General features: G+C 52.6%; 1 protein-coding gene across 1 annotated transcript in view; it reads right to left on the bottom strand.

Annotated features, from left to right (window-relative positions):
- PICK1 (protein interacting with PRKCA 1) overlaps positions 1–21,712 on the bottom strand; it is a 30,656-nt gene extending 8,944 nt beyond the window's left edge. The window contains exons 1-9 of the mRNA XM_061560834.1: positions 21,249–21,712; positions 19,548–19,659; positions 18,854–18,982; positions 17,813–17,879; positions 17,129–17,218; positions 10,120–10,173; positions 8,756–8,818; positions 3,150–3,283; positions 1,970–2,062 (exon numbers count right to left, since the gene is read on the bottom strand). Of these exons, the coding sequence (XP_061416818.1) occupies positions 1,970–2,062; positions 3,150–3,283; positions 8,756–8,818; positions 10,120–10,173; positions 17,129–17,218; positions 17,813–17,879; positions 18,854–18,982; positions 19,548–19,659; positions 21,249–21,277 (771 nt within the window). The 5' untranslated portion in view covers positions 21,278–21,712. The remainder of the gene's footprint in view (positions 1–1,969; positions 2,063–3,149; positions 3,284–8,755; positions 8,819–10,119; positions 10,174–17,128; positions 17,219–17,812; positions 17,880–18,853; positions 18,983–19,547; positions 19,660–21,248) is intronic.
- Between the last annotated feature and the right edge of the window lie 2,649 nt (positions 21,713–24,361).

Here is a 24,361-nt window from a genome sequence, read left to right as displayed (position 1 = left end):
CGCACATACGCATTGCAGTACAGGCACAAAGACGATTTTACAAACACATGTGCAGGCACGCGAACACACAGATGTAAACACACGCATGCAATCATGTGCTGCAGGCACACAAAGACATCGCAGACCCGTGCACTGGCATGCATGCATGCGCATATCTTAGGTGATGCACATACACACATTTAAACATAGACATGCACAAAGATCCCTCGTATAACCTTCAGATTGTTGGGGCATGTGAGGTTAGCGAGCACCTATTAAGGGCCAAAATGGCCCACGTGGGGGTGGGTGGCCACCTGTTCATACACCACACCAGGTACTCATTTAAGGCTGAGTTGACCAAGGGGTGGCCCAGAACCGGTTCAGATATTCATCGCTGGCATTGGCCACGAGCGGGAATCGAACTCGGGTGGCCGGATTCGTAGCGCAGTCCCCGCTAGTCACTGTGCCAACGCTCTCCAGACGTGCACATACGCACGCACACTCAGACGTTACATCACGCACGTACAAGCACTCGGATGCACACGCGCACTCGGATGCACACGCACACACAGACGACACACGAGACACGCGTGTATTCACCCCGCCGCCCCCGCACGGCACGTCTCACTCAGGGCGGCAGCGCCGGCGCGATTAAACATTAACGAACATGGCCCGGAGCCCACTCGAACATTCCATCTATAGTATTATTCAGGCCCTCGGTAGTTTCACTCTCATTCATGCGCATTCTCCGATAGTCGTCGTCATCACCATAATAATCGTCGGCTACCACCAATCCACTGCTGGATGTAGGCCCTATCCCACACCGTCGTCATCTTCCGCGGTGCCGCGGTGCGGCGATCCGCCTGGCGGGCGCGCACGCACCAATTTCATTGCTCCACCTCCAAAGCGAACGCATTCGTGGGGCGTGTTCCTTCCCTTGGCTGCCTCTGTAATTTACTTCAACCATCGGTCCCCGTCCCTTTGAGCAACGTATCCTGCCCAAGCCACTTGTCTTTATTAATGGTTAACATGCTGTCAAGCTGACTTGCATTTGTTCTCGTATTATTGTTTAATGTGGCCGAGCGATGTTGTACTCATTGCCCTTGACTCACAATCAGTTCACATCCTATTCAGGGATTGACCAATGCCATGATAAAACGAGTACCACTTTGCGAAGCCAAAAGTGTCATTTGTTTTTCTCTCGTCGATTCTCAACAGGCTGCTGAATTAGAGATGACGCTCTATTGCTCCTGATCCACAGCAAGTCACCGAATAATCATAAGAATGGCGCTGGTCGTTACACCCACACCATAACAGCGCGCACTGCCAACACAATGTACTGCCACCAAGACGGGACATCATCATCATCACAATCCATGGGTAGATAGCCCATGGGTGTCCACTGCACATGTCGTCATTTGTTTCCACTTTCCTGTCTTGTGCCAATATACTCAAGTACTGCACATATTTCTGGCACCAATCTCTTATGATGTCGTCATCAAGCCATTATCTGCAAGGTCGTCCACTAGACTTGCAGTTTTCGTGACTGCAAGGATCCATACTCTTGGTTCTTTCGTTAAAGTCACGTAGGTAGAGAAAATAAAATAAAACAAACACGACGTTCCGGGCGCTTGTGTTACACGTGTGTGAGAGAATTGATTACTTGGAATTCATGGAAATGATATGCACATTAAAAGGTAAATGTTAGCGCTACTATCATTGATTGGACGAAAAGATCAGAGATCAAACGTCGTGTTTCGTTTTATTTTCTCTACCTACGTGACTTTACCGAAAGAACCAAGAGTATAGGTCTTCCACTCTTTCCACTTTTTTCCATTTTTCCTAATGCACTTTTCATTTTCCTTTTGTTGTCCATTCAATGTATGTGTCCAAATAGAAGGCGCACACAGCGCTTAAATTTGAGTCCCGGTTAAACCAACACTGACTGCACATGCAGCAGGTACGTGTACGACATGCCGGGCATACTCACCAGGTACTCAAACTTGGTGTCGGCGTACTTCCTGATGGTCAGCTTCGTGTCGGGCACGGCCTTGTTGAGGTACGTGTTGAGGTCACTGAGCATCTATAGAGACAAATGGGCCTCAGTTTAGCCTGAGAGACTGCAGGACTAAGCGCGGTTAGCGAGCACCTGTTTAAGGCTTGCATGGGAGCATGAGACAGTGGTGTGGCCAGCACCAATGCATGTCCAGATGCTTTTACACACTGTCTTGGGTTACCCATGGATGGTCCAGTTGGCTCAGGACAGGCTCAATAATGGCCTGTAAATTAAGTTGTCTATCAAGAGTATTGAAATTGAACCCAGGTGGCCGGGAACGTATTCGCAATGTAAGCCACCGCACAGCCGGACACAAGGCCCAAGCGTCTCTCTGCTCAAATACAAGTGGGGTGGTGCACGTCACTGTTGGCGAGTTCCTAGCCACTGGTGGGAATTCCACATTCCGTTTGGATTTATTAAATTTTTGTTCAAACTGATGATGTATAGCCCAGCTGTATGAGCTGGAAACGTTCATGATCGTGGCGGGAACATGTTAATAACTCACCCTGGATTGACTCAACTGCATCGTGACCATCATCAGCACCCCTATTTCTATAATCATCATTATACTAATAGGCGCCATAGCGGCGAGATGTTAACTATTTCACCTGGTATACAGGAGGTCATGGGTAATTTTTCTCCGGGTCCTCCGGTTTTTCCCTCTACAGTTAGCAACTTGCGTTAAGAGTATTTGTTTACTGCTACAAACTTCCACGTGATGATCAGCCACTTCGTTGAGCTATCATTTGTGGCCAAGTCGCTTCTGAAAAAGAGCTATATACCTCAGTGGGCCTTACCTGGTAAAATAAAAATAGTTTAGTTTATCATCAACACTTTAATCACCATTACCACCAATCACGTTTTTTGCGCAGTCAAGATCAACAACTCGCGACATCAACTTGCCACATTTGAGAACCCAGTTTTCATCACAGGCCGTTGAAAACCAGATTCGAACCCACGATCTCAGCAGTGTTGGTGGGCCAAGTGTGTCCGACTCGACCATTACGAACCTCCCCGAGATAGCGAGTCATCCTGAGCCAGGGCTTGAACCTTGGAGAGAGGTTCCTCAGTGGTGGGACTGCTCGTACACCAACTACTTAGGGTGGGGGCGTACCGGCTTCACGGTCTTCAACAGCCGCACGCCAAACTTTTCGATGCTGCGATGGGCTTCGGCAAACTTGACGAACGCCTCGCTGGCGGCAGGCTGAGGCTCCCGCACCCCGATCACGGAGAAGACGTCGCCAAACGCTGGACGCACGCGCGCACAGACAAAGGTCCCCAGTGTATCATTAACAGACTGTTGGGGCAAGTGCTGTTAAGCGAGCAGCACCTATGAAGGCCGGCACGGTGCACGGGTTGGTGTCATGGGACAGTAACAAACTCATTTCTTTAAAATTGCTTTTTGTGTTTAGTTTGTTTTCCTTCCCCCGCACCTTCGATTAGCACAGTTGGTTACGTACGGTGCAAAAGAAGTTCAACTTACATACATACATCACGCCCGGCCGCCTTTGTCTCCCCCAACATTGGTGTTTACACACTGCAGCAAATACTCAACTTAATGTTCAGTCGACCTCAGGGAGGACCAAGACTGGTTTAGAAATCCATCACGGGTGGTGGCCGTGAGCGGGAATTAAAAATTTGGTCGCTGGGTTCGTAGCGCAGTGCGCTAACCACTACAAGAACGCTCTCCACATGCACACGAACACACGTGCAAACACATATACACACAGTAAACACACACACATACATGCACACTAATACTTATACACAGGAAACACACACGTGCAGACTTATACACAGTAATCACATGCACACATACACAGTGTTAACAAAACGAAGACCCCCGTATCGCCTTAACAGACTGTTGGGGCGAGTGCTGTTAGCGAGCACCTATGAGGGCCGGAACGGCACACGAGGGGGTGGGTGGCCAGCAACCACACCCAGCCACCTTTGTCTCCCCGGTGGCGATGTTTACTCCACACCGCACCAGCTACTCATTTGAGGCTGAGTCGACCTAGTGGAGGCCCAGGACCTGTTCAGATAATCGTCACCGGTGTTGGCCATGAGTGGGAATCGAACTCTGGTCGCTGGGTTAGTAGCGCAGCACACAAACTGCTACACCACTGTGTGTGAACAGATGCACATGTGCTGTTACACAGCTGGAATGCATGCACGTGCTGTCAACTTGGCTTGTAACAATTTACCTCTTCCATGATTCACTGGCATTGCCCGGTTGCCCATCTGTCCGTCGGGTTCATTGGTGAGGGGTCACATGAACCCATTTACAAACCACATGCATTCTCTGGAAAGCATCGATTGATTTACGTGCAATTCGATGCATGTATTTTCTGGGCTTAAGAATTCATGTAGAATTAACAAACCTTTGCATCGGTACACCGAAAAGCATCCTGTGACTAAGTGATACTCTCCCGGGTAAACCATCAACGTTTCTATCTGCTCAAAACGACCAAACGGGCGGTGGTCATATCCTCCGGCAGCCCTGGCCGAGTGAAGCAAATCCCACATTTCCCAACATTCCCATTGGTGAGGGCAGCCTCTCTTAGAGAACAACCATAGTCGACATTATCTCACAGTGGCACCCGTTTTATCCACCTAAAAGAGGGAAGGTATGGCAAGTTGGCCAACTGCTGTGACTGCTGCTACTGCTATGAATGTCATTTCGCACGGAACTCAAAATTTGGTATAAGCACACGCGTTTAAGATGAGACGCGCAGACAAAATAAACGTCGCATCACGCTCCCCGAAATCCCGCCGCCCTGACCGTTGAGCTGCGCAAAATGTCACCCCTCTTCAAGTCGAATTCCCACCGATGGCCATGCGCAGCTCTTCCTCCTCCCCTCGTTCTATTTTTACCCACGATCGATTGGCCACGCTGACGCTCTCTCCACTGGGCCGCGGGGGAACGCCGATGATGATGGCGGTGGGGGCTGGGGGAGGCTTTCACCTCCTACAAAACTGGGCCAAGAGAATTGCCTGGGGGGTGGAGGCAGATCGGGGAGCCTGCAAAGAGGATTTGTGTCAGATTTGGCCTGAGACCAAATCACACTGAATGTGGCCGATTTTGTCCGATATTTTTTGTGGATAAGCAGGAATTGAAGATGGTTAGCACTTGGATAGGAGACTGCCTGAAAATATCAGGTATTGTAGACTTGGCGCTGCGAGGTGAGCTGGAGATGGCAATAAAGTTATGGATTTTTTAATCCATCTGTGCGGAACTTTGAGTGCCACTCCCTTGTATGCACGTGCTTTCTCCGCGTACTCCTGTTATCGTCTGACACGCAGAACACAATCATCGCAATTTAGCAGCAGCCTCCTGAAAGAGTCTAGGCTTTCCCGAGTAAATAATATTGTAGGACTCGCACAACCGCGGATGGATATTGATGACGGGCCGACTTCAAACCAGTATTTGAACTTGCGACCTTCACTGTCTTGCAAAGGGACAAGCCACGTGCATGAGACAATCTTGTCCCTCCATCTCTGCAGTGGTCATCCTTTAGGGCATGTTTCATCCTTTTGCTGCCATTTCAACACCAGCTGCACCCACTGGGCACCCATACTCATACCGATATCCTGTTCAAGCCTCTGTAACTATTCTATCTTTCTGTCTCCCAGTGTAATCCCTAAGCATGTATCTCTCTCCACGCTTCGGTGCACACTTTCCAACCTTTAAAAATAGGTGGGGGGGGGGACCCCATTCGACTCGGCCGCACGGTGCGTCTGGACACGTCCTCTGCGGCGTGACCGATCGCTCGGCAGATGCCAGCAGTGAAAGCGCAAGTCGGGGCTCGCCAAGATGGCCGCATGTTCCCAAGCTCGGCCAGAATATATGACAAAATCGGGAGAGACGGATGAACCGCTGAAACCCGCGCGCGTCAGAGACGACGACGTCGTCTGCGAGCATTTCATGACTGCCCTTTTAGTTTTTGACAACGGGCGAGATAAAGTGTTGCGTGCGGATTTCATTCCTGGGGGGGGGGGCGGGGAGGGGGCGACGGAGGACATGGAAGACACCTCGGTGGCGACGATCGGACTTTGCCATTGATGGCTGTGCGTATTTCACGAGAGCTTCTGTAATCGGCTCAGCGGAGGACGAGCGGCGATCGCGGCGCCGAGCGAGCCGTCACGCTCATGACGCCCGGCTCGTAATAACTCGGTGGAGAGATGCTAACTCCCTCGGCTGGTATATTTTGGAGTTTGGATGTTCTCCCCGTGGTCGCGTGTATTTTTCTCCAGGTCCTTTGGTTTCTCCCTCCACACTTAAAAACATGCGTTTAAGAGAATTTGGCTGCTATAAACTTCCACGTGATGATAAACCACTTCGTTAAGGCTATTATTTGTGGCCAGGTCATCTCTGAAAAAGAGCTATATCGCTCAGTGAGCCTTACCTGGTATAATAAAAATAGTTTGAGTTTAGTTGAGTTTTAACTTGCTGCCGAGACAAAGTCTTGCTCGCGGCTCTAGCAAGCGGAGGCGGATTGGCCAGGACCGCGTGGACGGGGTCACGGAGCGATGTGCCAACCTCCGCCTGGGAGCGGCTATTGGCTCAAGATGCTTGCGATCCCGATGAGAAGCGGAAACGAACGTTGCCGCGCGTGCTTGTGCGAGTGCGCGCATGCACATGCACGCGTCCGCTCGGCGGCTTGTGACGGACGGGACCTCACGCGACAGCGTTAGGAGGATGAATTTGGAAAAGTAATCGGCCTATTATTACGGATTACTATAAACATAACGATTCGTTGCTTAAGAGTCGATGATTAAATTCACGATACGTGTAGTAATTCGAGCGCGCAAAATAATGTTTGTTTACTATGCACGCAACGCTTATAGTTTTGTAACCACGTCACCGAGGTTATATTACACTGCGCTTTAACATGCAGCGATCTGGTTTGAGTGCAAACAATGCGACTAGATTCCACCATGCCACACCACGGTCATTTCCATACTCGCCACATGTCAAAAATAGATAATGTATTCGCGAATTCAAGCTTGACGATTGCACACCAGCACGCACACATGCCATAAAAATTCATCGATCTGTAGCGGGGCGCGCTCTTACTACTACTTTGTTCATTCCTCCTCTGCATGCCTCAGGCTTGCTGCTGCTCCTACTTCTGTGGCTCTACATCGTAGGGTCTATGGGCCAGAGCGGACATTGATAGAATCTGGTACATGGTAAAAACTTTCCTCGTACAGCCATGAATTCTTTACACGGCCGATGAAAGTGAGTTGTGAAAAACCATTTTAAAATACATTTTTATATTTTGGAACAAGTTTTTAATAACTGAAGGGTTTGTTGGGTACTCTGTAGCTACTAAAGAATTATGATTCGAAAAATGTTTTTAAATTAACCAGCACTGCCCACACATCTGTGCAGGACACATATCCAAGGTGGAGACTGGGGGGGGGGGTAGGTGGGGAAGCAGTGACGTCGCTGACGCACCAAATCGGCTCAAGGCTGCGGGTGACTTCATCATGCAAATGTGCGCGGTGATGTCACGACCGTGCAATTGCCCGCCCACACCCCAGCCAGCAAAACCTTTTCTTACAAAGTACTGATTTGCCTTGCTTTATGCGGGCTCGGCTTAAGTGATTTTGGGTAAACGAAGGACAATGAAAGCAAATAATTCGTTTTTACAAACTGAATCTGAATGGGCTCTCACCTGTTACATACAGGGACAAAGGAATTAGTAATTTACTTGCCAAGGCTAAAGTGAATCTCACTTGGCTAAAGCACAACGATTAAAATGAACTCCGTGTCGGGGGGTAAATCTCAAAGGGATCTCACGTGGCTAAATGTGAGACAATGGGGCAAAATTAATTGTTGCCAAGGGAATCTTGCCCATACTCTAACCTGGATAAGTGAAGGGCAACTGAAGGAAATGAAGCCGAACTTATTAAGAAACAGCGAATAAACAAAGTGGTTTCACCCAGAACAAAGGACAAGTGGAGTGCAGTGAATTTCCCCAAGAGAAAGTGAATCTCAACGGGGCTCTCACACCTGGGTTCGAGGAGGGACAACGGAATTATTTGAGCTGCTTTTCTGCCCTGTGAATGTTGGCGATCGCTGAACACCACCCCACCCCCCCACGTCCTTTTATTTCTCAGTGGCTGCACTGGCTGAATGTTAGTGCCGCGGGGCAGGCGAACGAACGGCCAGATTAACAAACTAATGGGCAGATGCGAGAGCATAAACCATACTGAACTATTTTATTTACCAGCGATGTAGCTCTTTTTTAGAAGTGACCTAGCCACGAATGATAGCTCAACGAAGCAGCTTATCATGTGACAGTGTATAGCAGTAAAATATAATCTAACTGCACGTGATCACGGGGAAAACATGCAAACTTCAAATATGCAGGTGGTTAGGGTCGGGATCGAACCCACGACCTCCTCCATACCACGACCTCCTTCCGACTGGGGCATATACGAAAAAGTACGCACATGGACATGTACACACAGATGCACACTTCATCACCAATACAAACATTCCCCGTATAACCATAACAGGCTGTTGAGGCAAGTGCTGTGTTAGCGAGCAGCAAGGTCACAAATACAAACATATACACACCCATACGAACACACTGAGATGCACACACACATTCGTACACACTGCCACAAATACAAACACATACACACATGCACGAATGCGCAGACCGCACACGCGAGCGCGCGCACACTGTTGCGTACGCACAAACTCACATTTATGAGTCTGTGAGAGCTCAAAGAAGGCTTTCAGCAGCCTCTTGGTGTGCTCCATCAGGCCTGCAAACAAAAAAGCCATTCACAATTAAAAAGGGGGACCCGGCCAAATGCCAATGTTCTTTCATAAAGTGTAGCACAAATGGACGTGCGTGCACGCACGATTGTAGGCACGCACACACACACAATGCCGCACTGATTAATGTGCAATTGTACAAGCGGGACTGTTACAACCATTAGATATTGGGATTTAGGTAAACTACCAAAGTATTCAGGCAAACAGGAGCCAATGTTTCGCCCGGCTGGCCTTTTAATAAATTAAGGCGAGGGACACAAAATTGGCAAACACGCAGAGTATAGCTAGGTATTTGAGGACAAGTAGGGACCTGTGTTAAAGATAAATCAACTTAATGCAGTGCACTATTTGTTTGCAATGCAGAATGAGTGCGGGTGTGTGTAGGTGTGTTCACATCTAGGTGTGTTCGGGTGTGTGCAGGTGTGTGTGTTCACACACCAGAGGTGGTGTTGTAGTTACTGCAAACCCAGTGACCAGAGTTCAATTCCCACTCACTACTGATAACAGTGGCGAATATCTGAACTGGTCATGGGTCTCCCCTCGGTCGATTCAGCCTTACACGAGTACCTGGCACGTTGCGTAAACCTCAGCATCGGGGGGCGACAACAAAGGCGACCGCACATGGTGCTGCCTACCCACCCCCTCATGTGCCATACTTGCCCTCCATAGGTGCTCGCAAACAGCACTTTCCCTAACAGTCTGTTAAAGGCGATATGGGGAATCATTATCTGTTTTCACTTCTAAGTGTGTGCAGGTGTGTGTCCGCTAGAGTGAGCAAGTGATCACGAGTTTATCTGGTGGTGGCAGCAGTAGTGCAGTAGATCTTACACTACCTTAAATGAGCAAATGCACGTCTGTATGTTCAACTGCTTTGCACCGTACGTGACCTGCTAACCGTGTGAATCGAAGGTGCGGGAGGACAAACTAAACGCAAAAAGCAGTTCTGAATAAATTCGTTTTCAACCATGCAAACATCGTAATCTAGGAGACAAAGGCGGCCGGGCATCCGGATGTAGTTCTAACCCACACCATATCCTTGTACGCAGTGCCAGCCTTTAATAGGTACTCGCTAACCACAAATGTGCCCAAAATCTACACGTGGGGAATCTTTGTATCTTGTGTGTATTCAATGCACGCTGGATGAGCATGTTATCTCACTGCAGGACGCGTACAGGTAGGTGTGTGCCAGAGTGCGTTCATTAAAGGGTGTGTACTGGTGTGCGTACAGGTATACGTGCAGGTATTTACACACATGCACACACCCCAGGGGGTCACAAAGTGCCTTTACCTTTGTACAGCTCAGCCGTGCGTTCCAGTTCATCCAGTTTTTTAACGAGGCCATCTGTGGGGGCACCATTAATTATCAGGCGAACGGGGAGATGGAGTGATCGAGAGTGATGTGCGGTGAGGGGTAGACAGGTAAGGTGTGCGTGGGTGAGGTGTGTTGACGGAGCAAGGGAGGCAGATAGCGGTGAGTGCAGGTGCGATGTGGTGAGAGGGAGAGAGAGAGGGAGAGAGAGAGAAGGGGTCAGCAGGGGACACAGATAATGAGGAGGCACTGCGCCCTCCCCCAAGCGGAATCCACTCCACGCGTCCCGCAATGCGACGACGGCACCGTGGATCCCCGTGGTCGCCAGGGATACAGCCACGTGGCACAGACTTACGGTAAGATGGTTCCTGCTAACTCACTACCCCAACCCCCTCCCGCCCCCCCCCCCACCGTGGCCCAACCCGTAACTCCCGAGCAGCACAAAGCGGCCACTCTTCCAGCGCAGATCCCAGCAGTGTCTGTTGACCAGCGGCCGCCTTTCTGGCTGCCGGTGAATGCCGCCCGTTTTGGCAAGAGACGCTAGAGGCCGGGCAATTGTCCCGTCACCTACTCGCCCGCCCGTTTGCCCACCGACTCCACCCGGGTCGATTCTCGTTGGTACGAGGGACAGGCGCAAAGTATGTAAGGAAGCACGTACGAACAACCCTCATTAAAAATATGTAAATCAGCCTGAGCGGTTCCCACGTGGGCGCGCGTGCTGGCGAGCGGCGAACCCACAGCCCGCATGACCTTCCAGCAACTCACGGCCACTCTCGCTACTTCGTTAATTCCCTCCTACGCACTTCAGGCTTGCCGCTGCTGCCGCTGCTGCCGCTGTTGCCGCTGTAGATCATGAGTGTCCACGAACCGAAACAGACATTGAGAGAATCTGCAAGATGGAAAAACCCTTCTTATACAGAAGGGACTTCTTTACATGGCTAATAAAAGTGAACTGTGATAATCATTGTAAGCGAGTCGGGTTATCCTTATAATTTGAAATGTGGCAGCACATACCTGTGGGTCAGCGATTATAATGCAAGTTGGTGGATCATATACAGTACGCAGATTTACGAAAGTCCTACACACCCGCTAGGCTGCGAGGTGAACCAGAAGATGGCAGTACACCAAGCCTGTTTGTCTATGCATGTGAAGCGTTTTCTTCTCCCACTTGCAAAAACACTCCTCAACAATTCAATGACAAACCCTAATGCAGCATCTTCCTGAAGAAAATGAGTATGGAGACTCAGTGGGGCTTTCCTGGATAAATACAAATGAGATCAAAACTATTATTACCGAATACATTTTACAACATCCTTTTTTCTGTATCGCCTTGTCCTGGCCACCTCCCAGCCTAGTGTGTAGAGTCTTGCAACACATTGCAAACTCCGTGCGATCCACAAACCCCCACCTTTCAAATACAACGATCCTCCGTATAGCCTAAACAGACATGCGCATCACTGACAGCGCAAAACCTTCAACCCTCATGGGCCTCTCATCATCATCATCCTCCACCATGATCAATCCACTGCTGGATAAAGGCCTCCCCAAGCTGTCGCCATCTCTTGCGGTCACAGAGCTGCGCTCTCAGCCGAGCCGGATGAAGGACGCTCGCTCGAGCGTAGAAACGGCCGCTTCACCGTCGCCCCGATTAGCGCAGCGCGCGTCGCTGCGGGGTCACGGGCGCCCATGGTCACACGCGAGGTCACCGCAGCCGCACGGACCCAATTATCCCGGACCCCGCGTGGGAAACCAAATCACCGTGGCAAGGGGCTCCGGCACAAACCGGCAGAAAAACTCTAGCCCGGGCCGAACCCTGCTGCTCCAGGATTTAAGTTCTCATGTCTCTACTGAGGCAGCAGGAGAAGCCTAAGAGTTGCGAGTTCAGCTCTTTTTGTCTGGGGTCAACGCAGCCCTTGACTATTAGCATTATCATCACCAACAGCTGCAGCAGTATAATCATCGGTCCTTTATAATTGATAGAATAAAGTTTGTACGACTTTTTGGGAAGTAGACAGTGGTTTTCTGAAGCAGAGAATGACCCCCCACCATGAGAATGTGGAATTTCCACCAAGATCGCAAACAGAGATGGGTGCTACCCCAGGATCATTTGAGCAGTGAGATGCCCAAGACTTGACTATTGTTAAGAGACATGCGACAGAATTCTAAAAATGGCAACACCTTTTACTTTAACAATGCCACAAAACGTGCAGCAGAGTAGGTCATTTTAACTTCATGGGGACTATAAGGAGGCTCATAATGGCCGTGTCAGGCTGTAAATCCCAGGCTCCACCCAATATATGGTTCTACTACAGTATCTCATGTGGCCAACTTATGATGGTCTCAGCACATTCACTTACAACCGTTTCACATAAATACACTTGTAATAAATTCGGTTTTCCTATGGGTAAGCAAAGCTCGCTTTGAGAAATGCATACAACCTGGATATTGGAAGACAGAAACATGGTGAACCATTCTTCATGCAGCACGAAAAAAAGAGCGCTGTGCCCAGTGTTGGACAAGAGCAACCGAATGAAGAGAAGACTCCTATTGTGTTAGTTCTGCGGGCAACATGTTCCGGTGTTGTTCCCTGACATTGCACCCCTAAGTCGCCTGATGACTCGCAGCACTTCTAAAGTTTGTTGTTTTTGTCTCCTTACATGACACTGTTAGCACAAGTGCTACTCAACTGCCTACAGCTGATAAAAGAGAGAAAAATAATTCATCAATAGCACACTGACAGTGGCTTCCACTTGAAACGTTGTCGGGGGTTTCCTTGTGTTTTGGATAAAATCAAAACATACAAACCAAGGAGCGTGCTCTTTGTAAGCCAGCCAAGAATGTATAATCCCCAGGCAACCAATTTGCACTTAAGTGGGCTCAATTATAAAACAGCAGGAGGCACACGGGCAGTGCCAACACCCGGCTAACCAGCCCCAAAAAACCCACCCAAGCAGCTACATAAACCCACACCTGTAAGACCCATCACCTCACCCTGTAGCCCCATCATCTCACCCTGGTAGCCCCATCACCTCACCCTTGTAGCCCCATCACCTCACCCTGGTAGCCGCCTCACCTCACCCTGTAGTCCCATCACCTCACCCTGGTATCCCCATCACCTCACCCTTGTAGCCCCATCACCTCACCCTGGTAGCCCCATCATCTCACCTGGTATCCCCATCACCTCACCATTGTAGCCCCATCACCTCACCCTGGTAGCCCCATCACCTCACCCTGGTAGCCCCATCACCTCACCTGGTAGCCTCATCACCTCACCCTGGCAGCCCCATCACCTCACCCTGGTAGCCTCATCGCCTCACCCTGGTAGCCCCATCACCTCACCCTGGTAGCCCCATCACCTCACCCTGGTAGCCCTATCACCTCACCCTGGTAGCCCCATCACCTCACCCTGGTAGCCCCATCACATCACCCTGGTAGCCCTATCACCTCACCCTGGTAGCCCCATCACCTCACCCTGGTAGCCCCATCACCTCACCCTGGTAGCCCCATCACCTCACCCTGGTAGCCCCATCACCTCACCTGGTAGCCCCATCACCTCACCCTGGTAGCCCCATCACCTCACCCTTGTAGCCTCATCACCTCACCCTGGTAGCCCCATCACCTCACCCTGGTAGCCCCATCACATCACCCTGGTAGCCCTATCACCTCACCCTGGTAGCCCCATCACCTCACCCTGGTAGCCCCATCACCTCACCCTGGTAGCCCCATCACCTCACCCTGGTAGCCCCATCACCTCACCCTGGTAGCCGCCTCACCTCACCCTGTAGTCCCATCACCTCACCCTGGTATCCCCATCACCTCACCCTTGTAGCCCCATCACCTCACCCTGGTAGCCCCATCATCTCACCTGGTATCCCCATCACCTCACCCTTGTAGCCCCATCACCTCACCCTGGTAGCCCCATCACCTCACCCTGGTAGCCCCATCACCTCACCTGGTAGCCTCATCACCTCACCCTGGCAGCCCCATCACCTCACCCTGGTAGCCTCATCGCCTCACCCTGGTAGCCCCATCACCTCACCCTGGTAGCCCCATCACCTCACCCTGGTAGCCCTATCACCTCACCCTGGTAGCCCCATCACCTCACCCTGGTAGCCCCATCACATCACCCTGGTAGCCCTATCACCTCACCCTGGTAGCCCCATCACCTCACCCTGGTAGCCCCATCACCTCACCCTGGTAGCCCCATCACCTCACCCTGGTAGCCCCATCACCTCACCTGGTAGCCCCATCACCTCACCCTGGTAGCCCCATCACCTCACCCTTGTAGCCTCATCACCTCACCCTGGTAGCCCCATCACCTCACCCTGGTAGCCCCATCACATCACCCTGGTAGCCCTATCACCTCACCCTGGTAGCCCCATCACCTCACCCTGGTAGCCCCATCACCTCACCCTGGTAGCCCCATCACCTCACCCTGGTAGCCCCATCACCTCACCTGGTAGCCTCATCACCTCACCCTGGCAGCCCCATCACCTCACCCTGGTAGCCTCATCGCCTCACCCTGGTAGCCCCATCACCTCACCCTGGTAGCCCCATCACCTCACCCTGGTAGCCCTATCACCTCACCCTGGTAGCCCCATCACCTCACCCTGGTAGCCCCATCACATCACCCTGGTAGCCCTATCACCTCACCCTGGTAGCCCCATCACCTCACCCTGGTAGCCCCATCACCTCACCCTGGTAGCCCCATCACCTCACCCTGGTAGCCCCATCACCTCACCTGGTAGCCCCATCACCTCACCCTGGTAGCCCCATCACCTCACCCTTGTAGCCTCATCACCTCACCCTGGTAGCCCCATCACCTCACCCTGGTAGCCCCATCACATCACCCTGGTAGCCCTATCACCTCACCCTGGTAGCCCCATCACCTCACCCTGGTAGCCCCATCACCTCACCTGGTAGCCCCATCACCTCACCCTGGTAGCCGCCTCACCTCACCCTGTAGTCCCATCACCTCACCCTGGTATCCCCATCACCTCACCCTTGTAGCCCATCACCTCACCCTGGTAGCCCCATCATCTCACCTGGTATCCCCATCACCTCACCCTTGTAGCCCCATCACCTCACCCTGGTAGCCCCATCACCTCACCCTGGTAGCCCCATCACCTCACCTGGTAGCCTCATCACCTCACCCTGGCAGCCCCATCACCTCACCCTGGTAGCCTATCGCCTCACCCTGGTAGCCCCATCACCTCACCCTGGTAGCCCCATCACCTCACCCTGGTAGCCCTATCACCTCACCCTGGTAGCCCCATCACCTCACCCTGGTAGCCCCATCACATCACCCTGGTAGCCCTATCACCTCACCCTGGTAGCCCATCACCTCACCCTGGTAGCCCCATCACCTCACCCTGGTAGCCCCATCACCTCACCCTGGTAGCCCCATCACCTCACCTGGTAGCCCCATCACCTCACCCTGGTAGCCCCATCACCTCACCCTTGTAGCCTCATCACCTCACCCTGGTAGCCCCATCACCTCACCCTGGTAGCCCCATCACATCACCCTGGTAGCCCTATCACCTCACCCTGGTAGCCCCATCACCTCACCCTGGTAGCCCCATCACCTCACCCTGGTAGCCCCATCACCTCACCCTGGTAGCCCCATCACCTCACCTGGTAGCCCCATCACCTCACCCTGGTAGCCCCATCACCTCACCCTTGTAGCCCCATCACCTGACCCTGGTAGCCCCATCACCTCACCTGGTAGCCCCATCACCTCACCCTTGTAGCCCCATCACCTCACCCTGGTAGCCCCATCACCTCACCCTGGTAGCCCCATCACCTCACCCTGTAGCCCCATCACCTCACCCTGGTAGCCCCATCACCTCACCCTGGTAGCCCTATCACCTCACCCTGGTAGCCCCATCACCTCACCCTGGTAGCCCCATCACCTCACCCTGGTAGCCCCATCACCTCACCCTGGTAGCCCCATCACCTCACCTGGTAGCCCCATCACCTCACCCTGGTAGCCCCATCACCTCACCCTTGTAGCCCCATCACCTGACCCTTTTAGCCCCATCACCTCACCCTGGTAGCCTCATCACCTCACCCTGGTAGCCTCATCACCTCACCCTGGCAGTCCCATCACCTCACCCTGGTAGCCCCATCACCTCACCCTGGTAGCCCCATCACCTCACCCTGGTAGCCCCATCACCTCACCTGGTAGCCCCATCACCTCACCCTGGTAGCCCCATCACCTGACCCTTTTAGCCCCATCACCTCACCCTGGTAGCCTCATCACCTCACCCTGGCAGTCCCATCACATTGCCCTGGCAGCCCCATCACCTCACCCTGGTAGCCCCATCACCTCACCCTGTAGCCCCATTACCTCACCCTGGTAGCCTCATCACCTTACCCTGGCAGCCCCAACATCTCACCCTGGTAGCCCCATCACGTCACCCTGGTAGCCCCAACATCTCACCCTGGTAGTCCCATCATCCCACACTGGTAGTCCTACTATCCCACACTGGTAGCCCCAACATCCTACCTACGAGGCTCCATGGACAAAGAAAAATGAACAAAAACTGAAAAGTGCCAAGTGTTGAGAGATGCATCCTTGGAATTAGACAAACAGAAATAACAACATGTGAATCAGAGAACAACATGTGGCAAACCAACCTGACTGAGTGACCAATTGACCAACCAACAAATTAACTGACCAAGTGGTCAATTCACCGACCCACCGAATGACTGAACATCAGACTGATAGATTGCCGGTCAACCAACTGACTCATTGGCTGATAGATTGCAACCGGGAGTGGGGGGGTGGGGAGCATTGAGAGTTCCAGTGAGGGGGGGGGGGGGGGGAGGGCTCTGCGATGGGCAGTGAAAATCCCGGCACCGATGCCGCCCTCCCTCCTCCCCGTGCAAAACCACCACGGCCACCGGTGCACCGGCACGCGAGGGTGCGGCGGCGGCTGCTCGGCACACGGTGGTGTGGCGCCGTCGCCGCACCCTGCGCTGTTACCGTTGCACAGGATGGCGCGGCTGAGTCCCAGCGCGTCGGCCGTCGACGAGCTCATGCTCTCCACCAGACGGTGCTTCGCCTTCTTCATCACTGGGAGTGAGGTGGGGGTGGAGGGTGCAAGCAGAGAGAACACAATCAGTGGTTGCGACACCAGCTGTGCGCGCGTACAGTCCCTCTGCTGTGTCACCTGCTGCTGGGCGAGTCCCCGGTCATGTCGTGCGGGTTGTGGCGGTTAATTAACCAATCGTTGCCACGATGTTTGGTCAGCCGCTGTTGCAAAAGAGCATGCGACTCACCCACAGAATATCATGGGTTCAAATCCAAGGTGGGCATTGGCTAAGCCCCTTTATCCCTCCGGGGTTTATTAACAAGAGGAACACTTTGTGTTCAGTCTGCAGTGGTTGTGCTACAATAAACTGAGCTCCTGCCGAAAACTCGATGAGGCTTGACAATGGATGCTGCCTCAATGAGTGCTGCCCTCTTGCTCATTGGAGCAGGCAGACACCTCGACTTGGTTGTATATTGGTTTAACCCACAGGCTTTAACAACCAATATTATCCATAAGAGGTTTTTGGGTTATATCGCGTAGATGTGTTGTGAAACCCACCACCAGTGGTGTATATTAGTAACATGAATAAAACAATGGGTAGGATCCAGTGGTCAGTGCGAGTTCCTGAGACCCACCAATGTCCATGGTCTTCCCTAGTTTGGGGTCGGCCTGTAGCTTATTGTAGTACATGGTCACTTCACCCTGCGATACAGACACACACATTCACAGATTAGTTTAATATACAGCAGGGGGCTGGTGCAAACAACTATTAAGGTTGGCATGGCACACGATCCGCAGATGCGGTGGTTCAAGACAACAACGTGCCCAGGTGGCCGTGCTCGTAGTGCGCTGTGCTAACTAATGCGCTGCACCTCTCGCTGGCATGCAAAGCATTCACCTTAGCGGTGGTGATGCCGCCACCTAGTGGGCAACATCAAGCTACATTTCCATGCAGTTACATGCGCAATGCGATCCCCCAGCCCCAAAATCACCACAGGTAGAACGTAGCAGTAGCTTTTGTCTCGAGAACAAAAAGCATATAAATCATACAATTCGATTGGTGACCACTTGATTCACATTTACTGAGCAAAATTAACAAATCCGTCAGACTAAACAACAGCCACCTCCATCCAGTTGCACCATTTTTTTTACTCTGGCCAACAGCCTTGGGATCTGGCAAAAGGAAGCAATGGAGAGGTGTGGTAGAATCTATGGTAGTGGTAGGAAACCTGCGGCCCGGGAGCTGCATTGCGTCCCATGGATCCGCCTGGTCTAGGTGTTTCTAGGGTGATATGTGGGGGTCACAATTTGTGTACAAGCAGAGTGTCAAGCTTGCGGCCCACCGAGGTGAAGGAGGACTGCTCGTGTGTCCTGGTCTCAGTGTCTCTAGGGTGATGTCTGGGGTCACAATTAGTGCACAAGAACGCTGTCAAGCTTGTGGCCCACTGAGGTGGAGGGTCGCTTGTGTTGCCCATTACTGAGCTCAGAAAATGGACGTGACAACCTCTTGACCGCAGCTTAAACGAAGAAGAGAAGCCATTTGACAGTAAATGTCACATCGCAAGACTGTGTGAGAGGCGGTGGTGGCTCAGGGAGGCTTTCATCCACCAGTGGATTCATCATGGCAGATGATAATGCTGATGACGTTCCTGTGCATTTAATAGAAAGACACGGACCTTCACAGCTTGAATCATTTTCGCCACCTCCACTTTAGTCTTGCCCTTCACCGATTTCCCATTCACTCCCACGATCTCGTCGCCCGCCATCAGCGTGCCGTCCTTCGCTGCCGGAGCATTGTCGAACACCTGGTCCGGCACACGGGCGGACAGGGGACAAGACGTGGGACGAGGTATAATCAGAGGCGTGCAACGAGATATATGGACAAAACAGCGGGATAAGACACGGTCAGAGACACGGGATGAGACATGGTCAAGTACATGGGGACAAGACATGGTACGAAACACGAGATGAAAATAAGACGATGCTTGATAACGATGATGCAATGACGATGATTCAACTTATGAAGATGCGCGCAGTGGTGTGTGATTACAAATTCTTGGGAATAAACACTCAACGCATGGCTTTGACCAGACGACCAAGCACACGCGAATTATGAGCGGCTACCGAAACAATACGTCCGATAAAATTACAATGGCCGATTGATTATCGACGATTAAGTCGAGCGCTCTAACCACAGCGCCAACCACCCCACCCACCGACACCACGCGCACCAACTTGAGTTTCTGTATTTGGGCCCGATTGAAATGAATGTGTAGATTCTGTTATCGCAGAGAGTAAACAGTGAGCTCATCATGCGCAGCGTGGGCGAGTTTGTTAACGTGGCTGCCTGCAGCCCCCTCGGGCTCCCACCTGCACCACGTAGAGGCACGGGCAGAGCGGCGCGCCGCCGCCGATGCTGATGCCGATCATGTTCTGCGGGTCCTTCTGGATCACTACCTTCCCGGGAATGGTCGGGATGCCCCTGTGTGTGGAGAACAACAACAACCGTAATAATAAGGCTAACGCTGCGGACGGTGATGACGACGACATTTGTACATGCACAGTATTTTTTAAAAAATAAATCCACTGATGGATGAGAGCCCTCCCCATGCTCTGAGGGTCGTTGCCTTGCATTTTATTACCACGATGGTCGGTGCGGGTTGGTGAAGGAAAGGAGGTTAATATGTAGGAGCATAGAAGTGAAGTACAATCGTGGATGTTGTTGTACTGTCCTCTGATGCTCACAGCATAGCCCCACAGCAGCCCAGAACACATTTCATGCATGGTGGTCTCCCATATTAGTAGAGCACTAACGATGCTCAACCTTGCTTCAGCGTCCAATGTGGAACGCAATCTGGCACACTCCGGTTGACGAGACCGTATGCTGAGATTCAGGGGGACCAAGATCAAGGAGACCAGTCCTGACAGAAAATCTGGGATCACGACCTTAACGGGACCACTCCCTCCTAGAAGGCCTCACGGACTAAAAAGACAACGGCCTCAGTCCCAATAGCAGCTCGGGTAACGTTCTGACCCCGCGCCCCGACTGGACATCTGTGAAAGAGAGCTTTAAAGATCATCAGATTCCTTCGGGATAAAAAAAAAACATTCTGATTCTGAACATGGGGGGGGGGGGGGGGGGGGGGGGGGGGGGAGCAGGAGGGTTCAGTCCATTTTTGACCGGTACCGACAGGGGCACCAAAACTTATGGGGGTGGTGGCCCTTTAGGGGGTCCCAGAGACCGAGTGGGGGGGGATGGGGGACCCAGAGACCGGGTGGGGGGGGGGGGATGGGGGACCCAGAGACCGGGTGGGGGGGGGTGGGGGGACCCAGAGACCGGGTTGGGGGGGGATGGGGGGACCCAGAGACCGGGTGGGGGGATGGGGGGACCCAGAGACCGGGTGGGGGGGGGGGGATGGGGTCCCAGAGACCGGGTGGGGGGGGGATGGGGGTCCCAGAGACCGGGTGGGGGGGGGGATGGGGCCCAGAGACCGGGTGGGGGGGTGTGGGGTCCCAGAGACCGGGTGGGGATGGGGGGTCCCAGAGACCGGGGGGATGGGGGTCCCAGAGACCGGGTGGGGGGGGGGGTCCCAGAGACCGGGTGGGGGGGGGGGGATGGGGGGGATGGGGGGCCCAGAGACCGGTGGGGGGGATGGGGGGTCCCAGAGACCGGGTGGGGGGGGGGGGGATGGGGTCCCAGAGACCGGGTGGGGGGGGGGATGGGGGGTCCAGAGACCGGGTGGGGGGGGGGATGGGGGGTCCCAGAGACCGGTGGGGGGGGGGGGATGGGGGTCCCAGAGACCGGGTGGGGGGGGGGGATGGGGGTCCCAGAGACCGGGTGGGGGGGGGGGATGGGGGGTCCCAGAGACCGGGTGGGGGGGGGGGTCCCAGAGACCGGGTGGGGGGGGAGATGGGGGGTCCCAGAGACCGGGTGGGGGGGGGGTCCCAGAGACCGGGTGGGGGGGGGTAGGGGGACCCAGAGACTGGGGGGGGGGGGGGGGGGTGGAGGACCCAGAGACCGGGGGGGGGGGGGGATGAGGGTCCCCCGTGCATCCCTCTCGAGCCACTCACAGTTTATCCTCCTCATAGTCGAAGTCCATGTCGGCTGCGACGCAACGGTTGCTGCTTCAGCGCCGGGTCGGCTTCAGGTCCGTCAGAGATTGCCGCGTCCTGCGTTGAACCCCCCGAGTGAGGTCGGCGTCGAGGTCCCGTCCAGAGTCGGGGGGGGGGGGTGCGGAGTTCCGGATTCGGGTCCCGTCCCAATGTCGGGGTCGGACTGGCCCTCGACGTTTTTGTTGTTGTTGTTGTTTCGCCTCCAAATCAACTCGTGCTCGAGATCGCCGTCAGTTCTCGGTGAGAAGCGGATCGTGTTCGGCAGCGCCGCCGCTACTCGACCTCGCGCCTGCGTTCTAGGATCCTCTTCTGGTTGTTCGGAACGAAGTCCGACGTTCCGGGCGCGACCGTGGCCACTTCCGCTTCTCTCCACCTCCCACCCGCCGTCGCCGCTCTGACACTTGACCCCTGACCCCGAGCCGAAGCCTCTTGCTGATTGGTTACTGCCGAGGCTCGCGAGGCATTGTGGGAAAACATTGACACGCTCGCCTGCCCCGCCCATGCCCCCCCCCGCCCCCCTCGCCCCCCCCGCCCCCCCGCCCCCCCCCCGCCCCCTCCCGCCCCCCCCGCCCCCCCCCCCCCCCCCGCCCCCCCCCGCCCCCCCCCCGCCCCCCTCGCCCCCCCCCGCCCCCCCCCGCCCCCCCCGCCCCTCTGCCCTGCAGCGCCCCCACCCGGCACCACGTGGCGTGGCGGTTTCGGTGAAGTTCCACGTGGCATCTTCTTCTTGGTTCTTTCGGTAAAGTCCTCAGACTCTGTCTTCTCGACAGACCTGTTCTCCACCTGAGGACGGCTGCTTGCGTTGTGGCCGAAACGTCGTGAGAATTATTTTATTATGTTTTATTTTCATTATTTTATTATTTCCATTCTACGTGACTTTACCGAAAGAACCAAGAAGATGAATCCCTGCAGTCACGAAAGCTTTAAATCGAAATTTCCACGTGGCACTTGGGCTCTCAAACTTATGTAGAAAAAAACATTCAGAAACGTGCCTTCAGATCGGCGGTTCTTATTAATCTTTACTGCAGCCTTGCACAACCCCATTTGGTTGTCGATCGTTGCGGAAAATTGTATAATGTTAGTAAGAATTTTAAGGGGTTGATGAAACAATTAATTTGTGTTTTGATGATTTACCTTCTAAAAAAATATGCAAAGTCTCGCACGCCCAGAAGGGGGCATTTCGCACCCTCAGTGGGCGCGTGTACCCCAGGAAAAGTACCACTGATATATATTATTTAGCTGGGAAACATTTGCACGTAATAATTAATACACTTTGTTATCATTTGTGCCCAGGTCACTTCTGAAAATAAGTCAATACCTCAGTGTGCTTACCTGATGAAAGAAAAAAGTTTCGTTTTATTTGTATATTTTTTCAGGTGATTTGTTTACCTTTCCTTATACTTTGCACTGCTGTCGTGTTTTTGTATTGTTGTAACGTTCTGTCAAAATCTTTTTCTTGGATTGAAACAATGCTGTATGTATAACTTATTTCGCACCGTACGTAGCCAACCGTGCAAATCGGAGGTGCGAGACATTCTGCTAATGCACTTCTCGAAAGCCTTGTGATCGATGGAATGTGTAAAAGAAAATCTTTATTTTGTCAGACAAATATGGAAATAATACATTGATATAGTCACTACCTATTGGAGATCAATGGCACCCAGTCCCGTGCAACTACATTACATGTAACTCTTACACACACTCCGTCTCTCTGACCTGTTTATGTGTTATGAAACCGGGCTATTGTCCGAAACGTCGCCTGTTGTATATATTGTTCTTTTAAGACGAAAGTGTTGACGAATTTGTGTTGTTTTGCTACTTAACAGTGTAACAGCCCATATATAAATGTGGCAGCCCACGTGTATGTGGTTACAGCTGGTGTTGTTAGGGGGATATATTGTGGTTGGGCTGTAGAGACGTGGCCGGTTTGGAAGGGCACAGTTGGGGGGGTACAGCTGGTGTGTATCCACCGGTCATCTCAGTCAGCCAACCCATGGCACCTGCTGGGTCTGTCCCGAGTCATCCTGTCAGCGATGCCTTCGACACTGCACGTGGCCTCAAAGTGCACCTAGCCTGGCACAGGAGCCCACGTGGGGACGTCACCGTCACTTGGTGGCGAATGGCGTGGGATTGGTTTGGAAAGGACCGTTGTTGGTTGCCTCGGGGACGGTGGGTAAACAAAGGAGAGGAAAGTGGCGATTGTGTTTGGCACCTGGCGAGAGTGGTTAGGTTTAGAGGGGAGATTAGGAAGACGTGAAATTGTGGATACAAATAAAATACAGGAATCGTTCATTTAACCTATGTTGATAGCTCAGCCGGAGACTGATAAAATGTAGTTAAAGGGCTACACTTGCTTTGTTTACTCTATATATCACACAACTTCACATATACATAGCGACGCATGTTAGATAGCGTTGCGTTTGGATACATTTATTTAAAGTTATTGTTAAAGTTGTATTGCTTTCATTAAACCTCGTCGTTGAAACAGACTGAAGTCTTTATCACGGTCATGATACACGCACAGCCCTCAACCCCTGCGACCTGACTACTACAAGGACGCTGTTACAGGGTAGTCCAGATGTCTTGTGAGCCCCATAATTAATTGACCCGCAACAATGTATTTCCTTTGCATATTTGTTTTTAATAAACCTTACTTTAAAAAGATTCAGTTTTAAATAATGAAATGGAGGTCACAAGACATCCTATAAAACACTCTGCAATACAATATTGATGTTTTTGCTGTGATCACCCGGCAAAACGGGACCATCCGTGTAACAAATGAAACTCCCTAATACATGGGTGGGACTTCACGAAACCTATAATCAGCAGTCTCAATACACAATCAGCCATTCTCCACGCTGTCAACATCCACATCAGCTGCAAAGACATATATCCCCCATATAGCCTTTAACAGACTGTTGGGGCCGGAACGGCAAACGAGGGGGTCTGTGGCCAGTAGCACGCCCGGCCGCCTTTGCCTCCCCTAGTGGCGATATTTACACATCGCACCAGGTACTCATTTGAGGCTGAGTCAACCTAGCGGAGGCCCAGGACCGGTTCAGATAATCTTCACT

This window comes from Lethenteron reissneri, chromosome 26 (genome assembly GCF_015708825.2).
Source record: "Lethenteron reissneri isolate LAM-NWPU_2019-01 chromosome 26, ASM1570882v1, whole genome shotgun sequence".
NCBI classification, from domain to species: domain Eukaryota; kingdom Metazoa; phylum Chordata; class Hyperoartia; order Petromyzontiformes; family Petromyzontidae; genus Lethenteron; species Lethenteron reissneri.
Note: the sequence above shows the minus strand (reverse complement) of the source record. Positions and strands in the feature narration are given on the sequence as shown.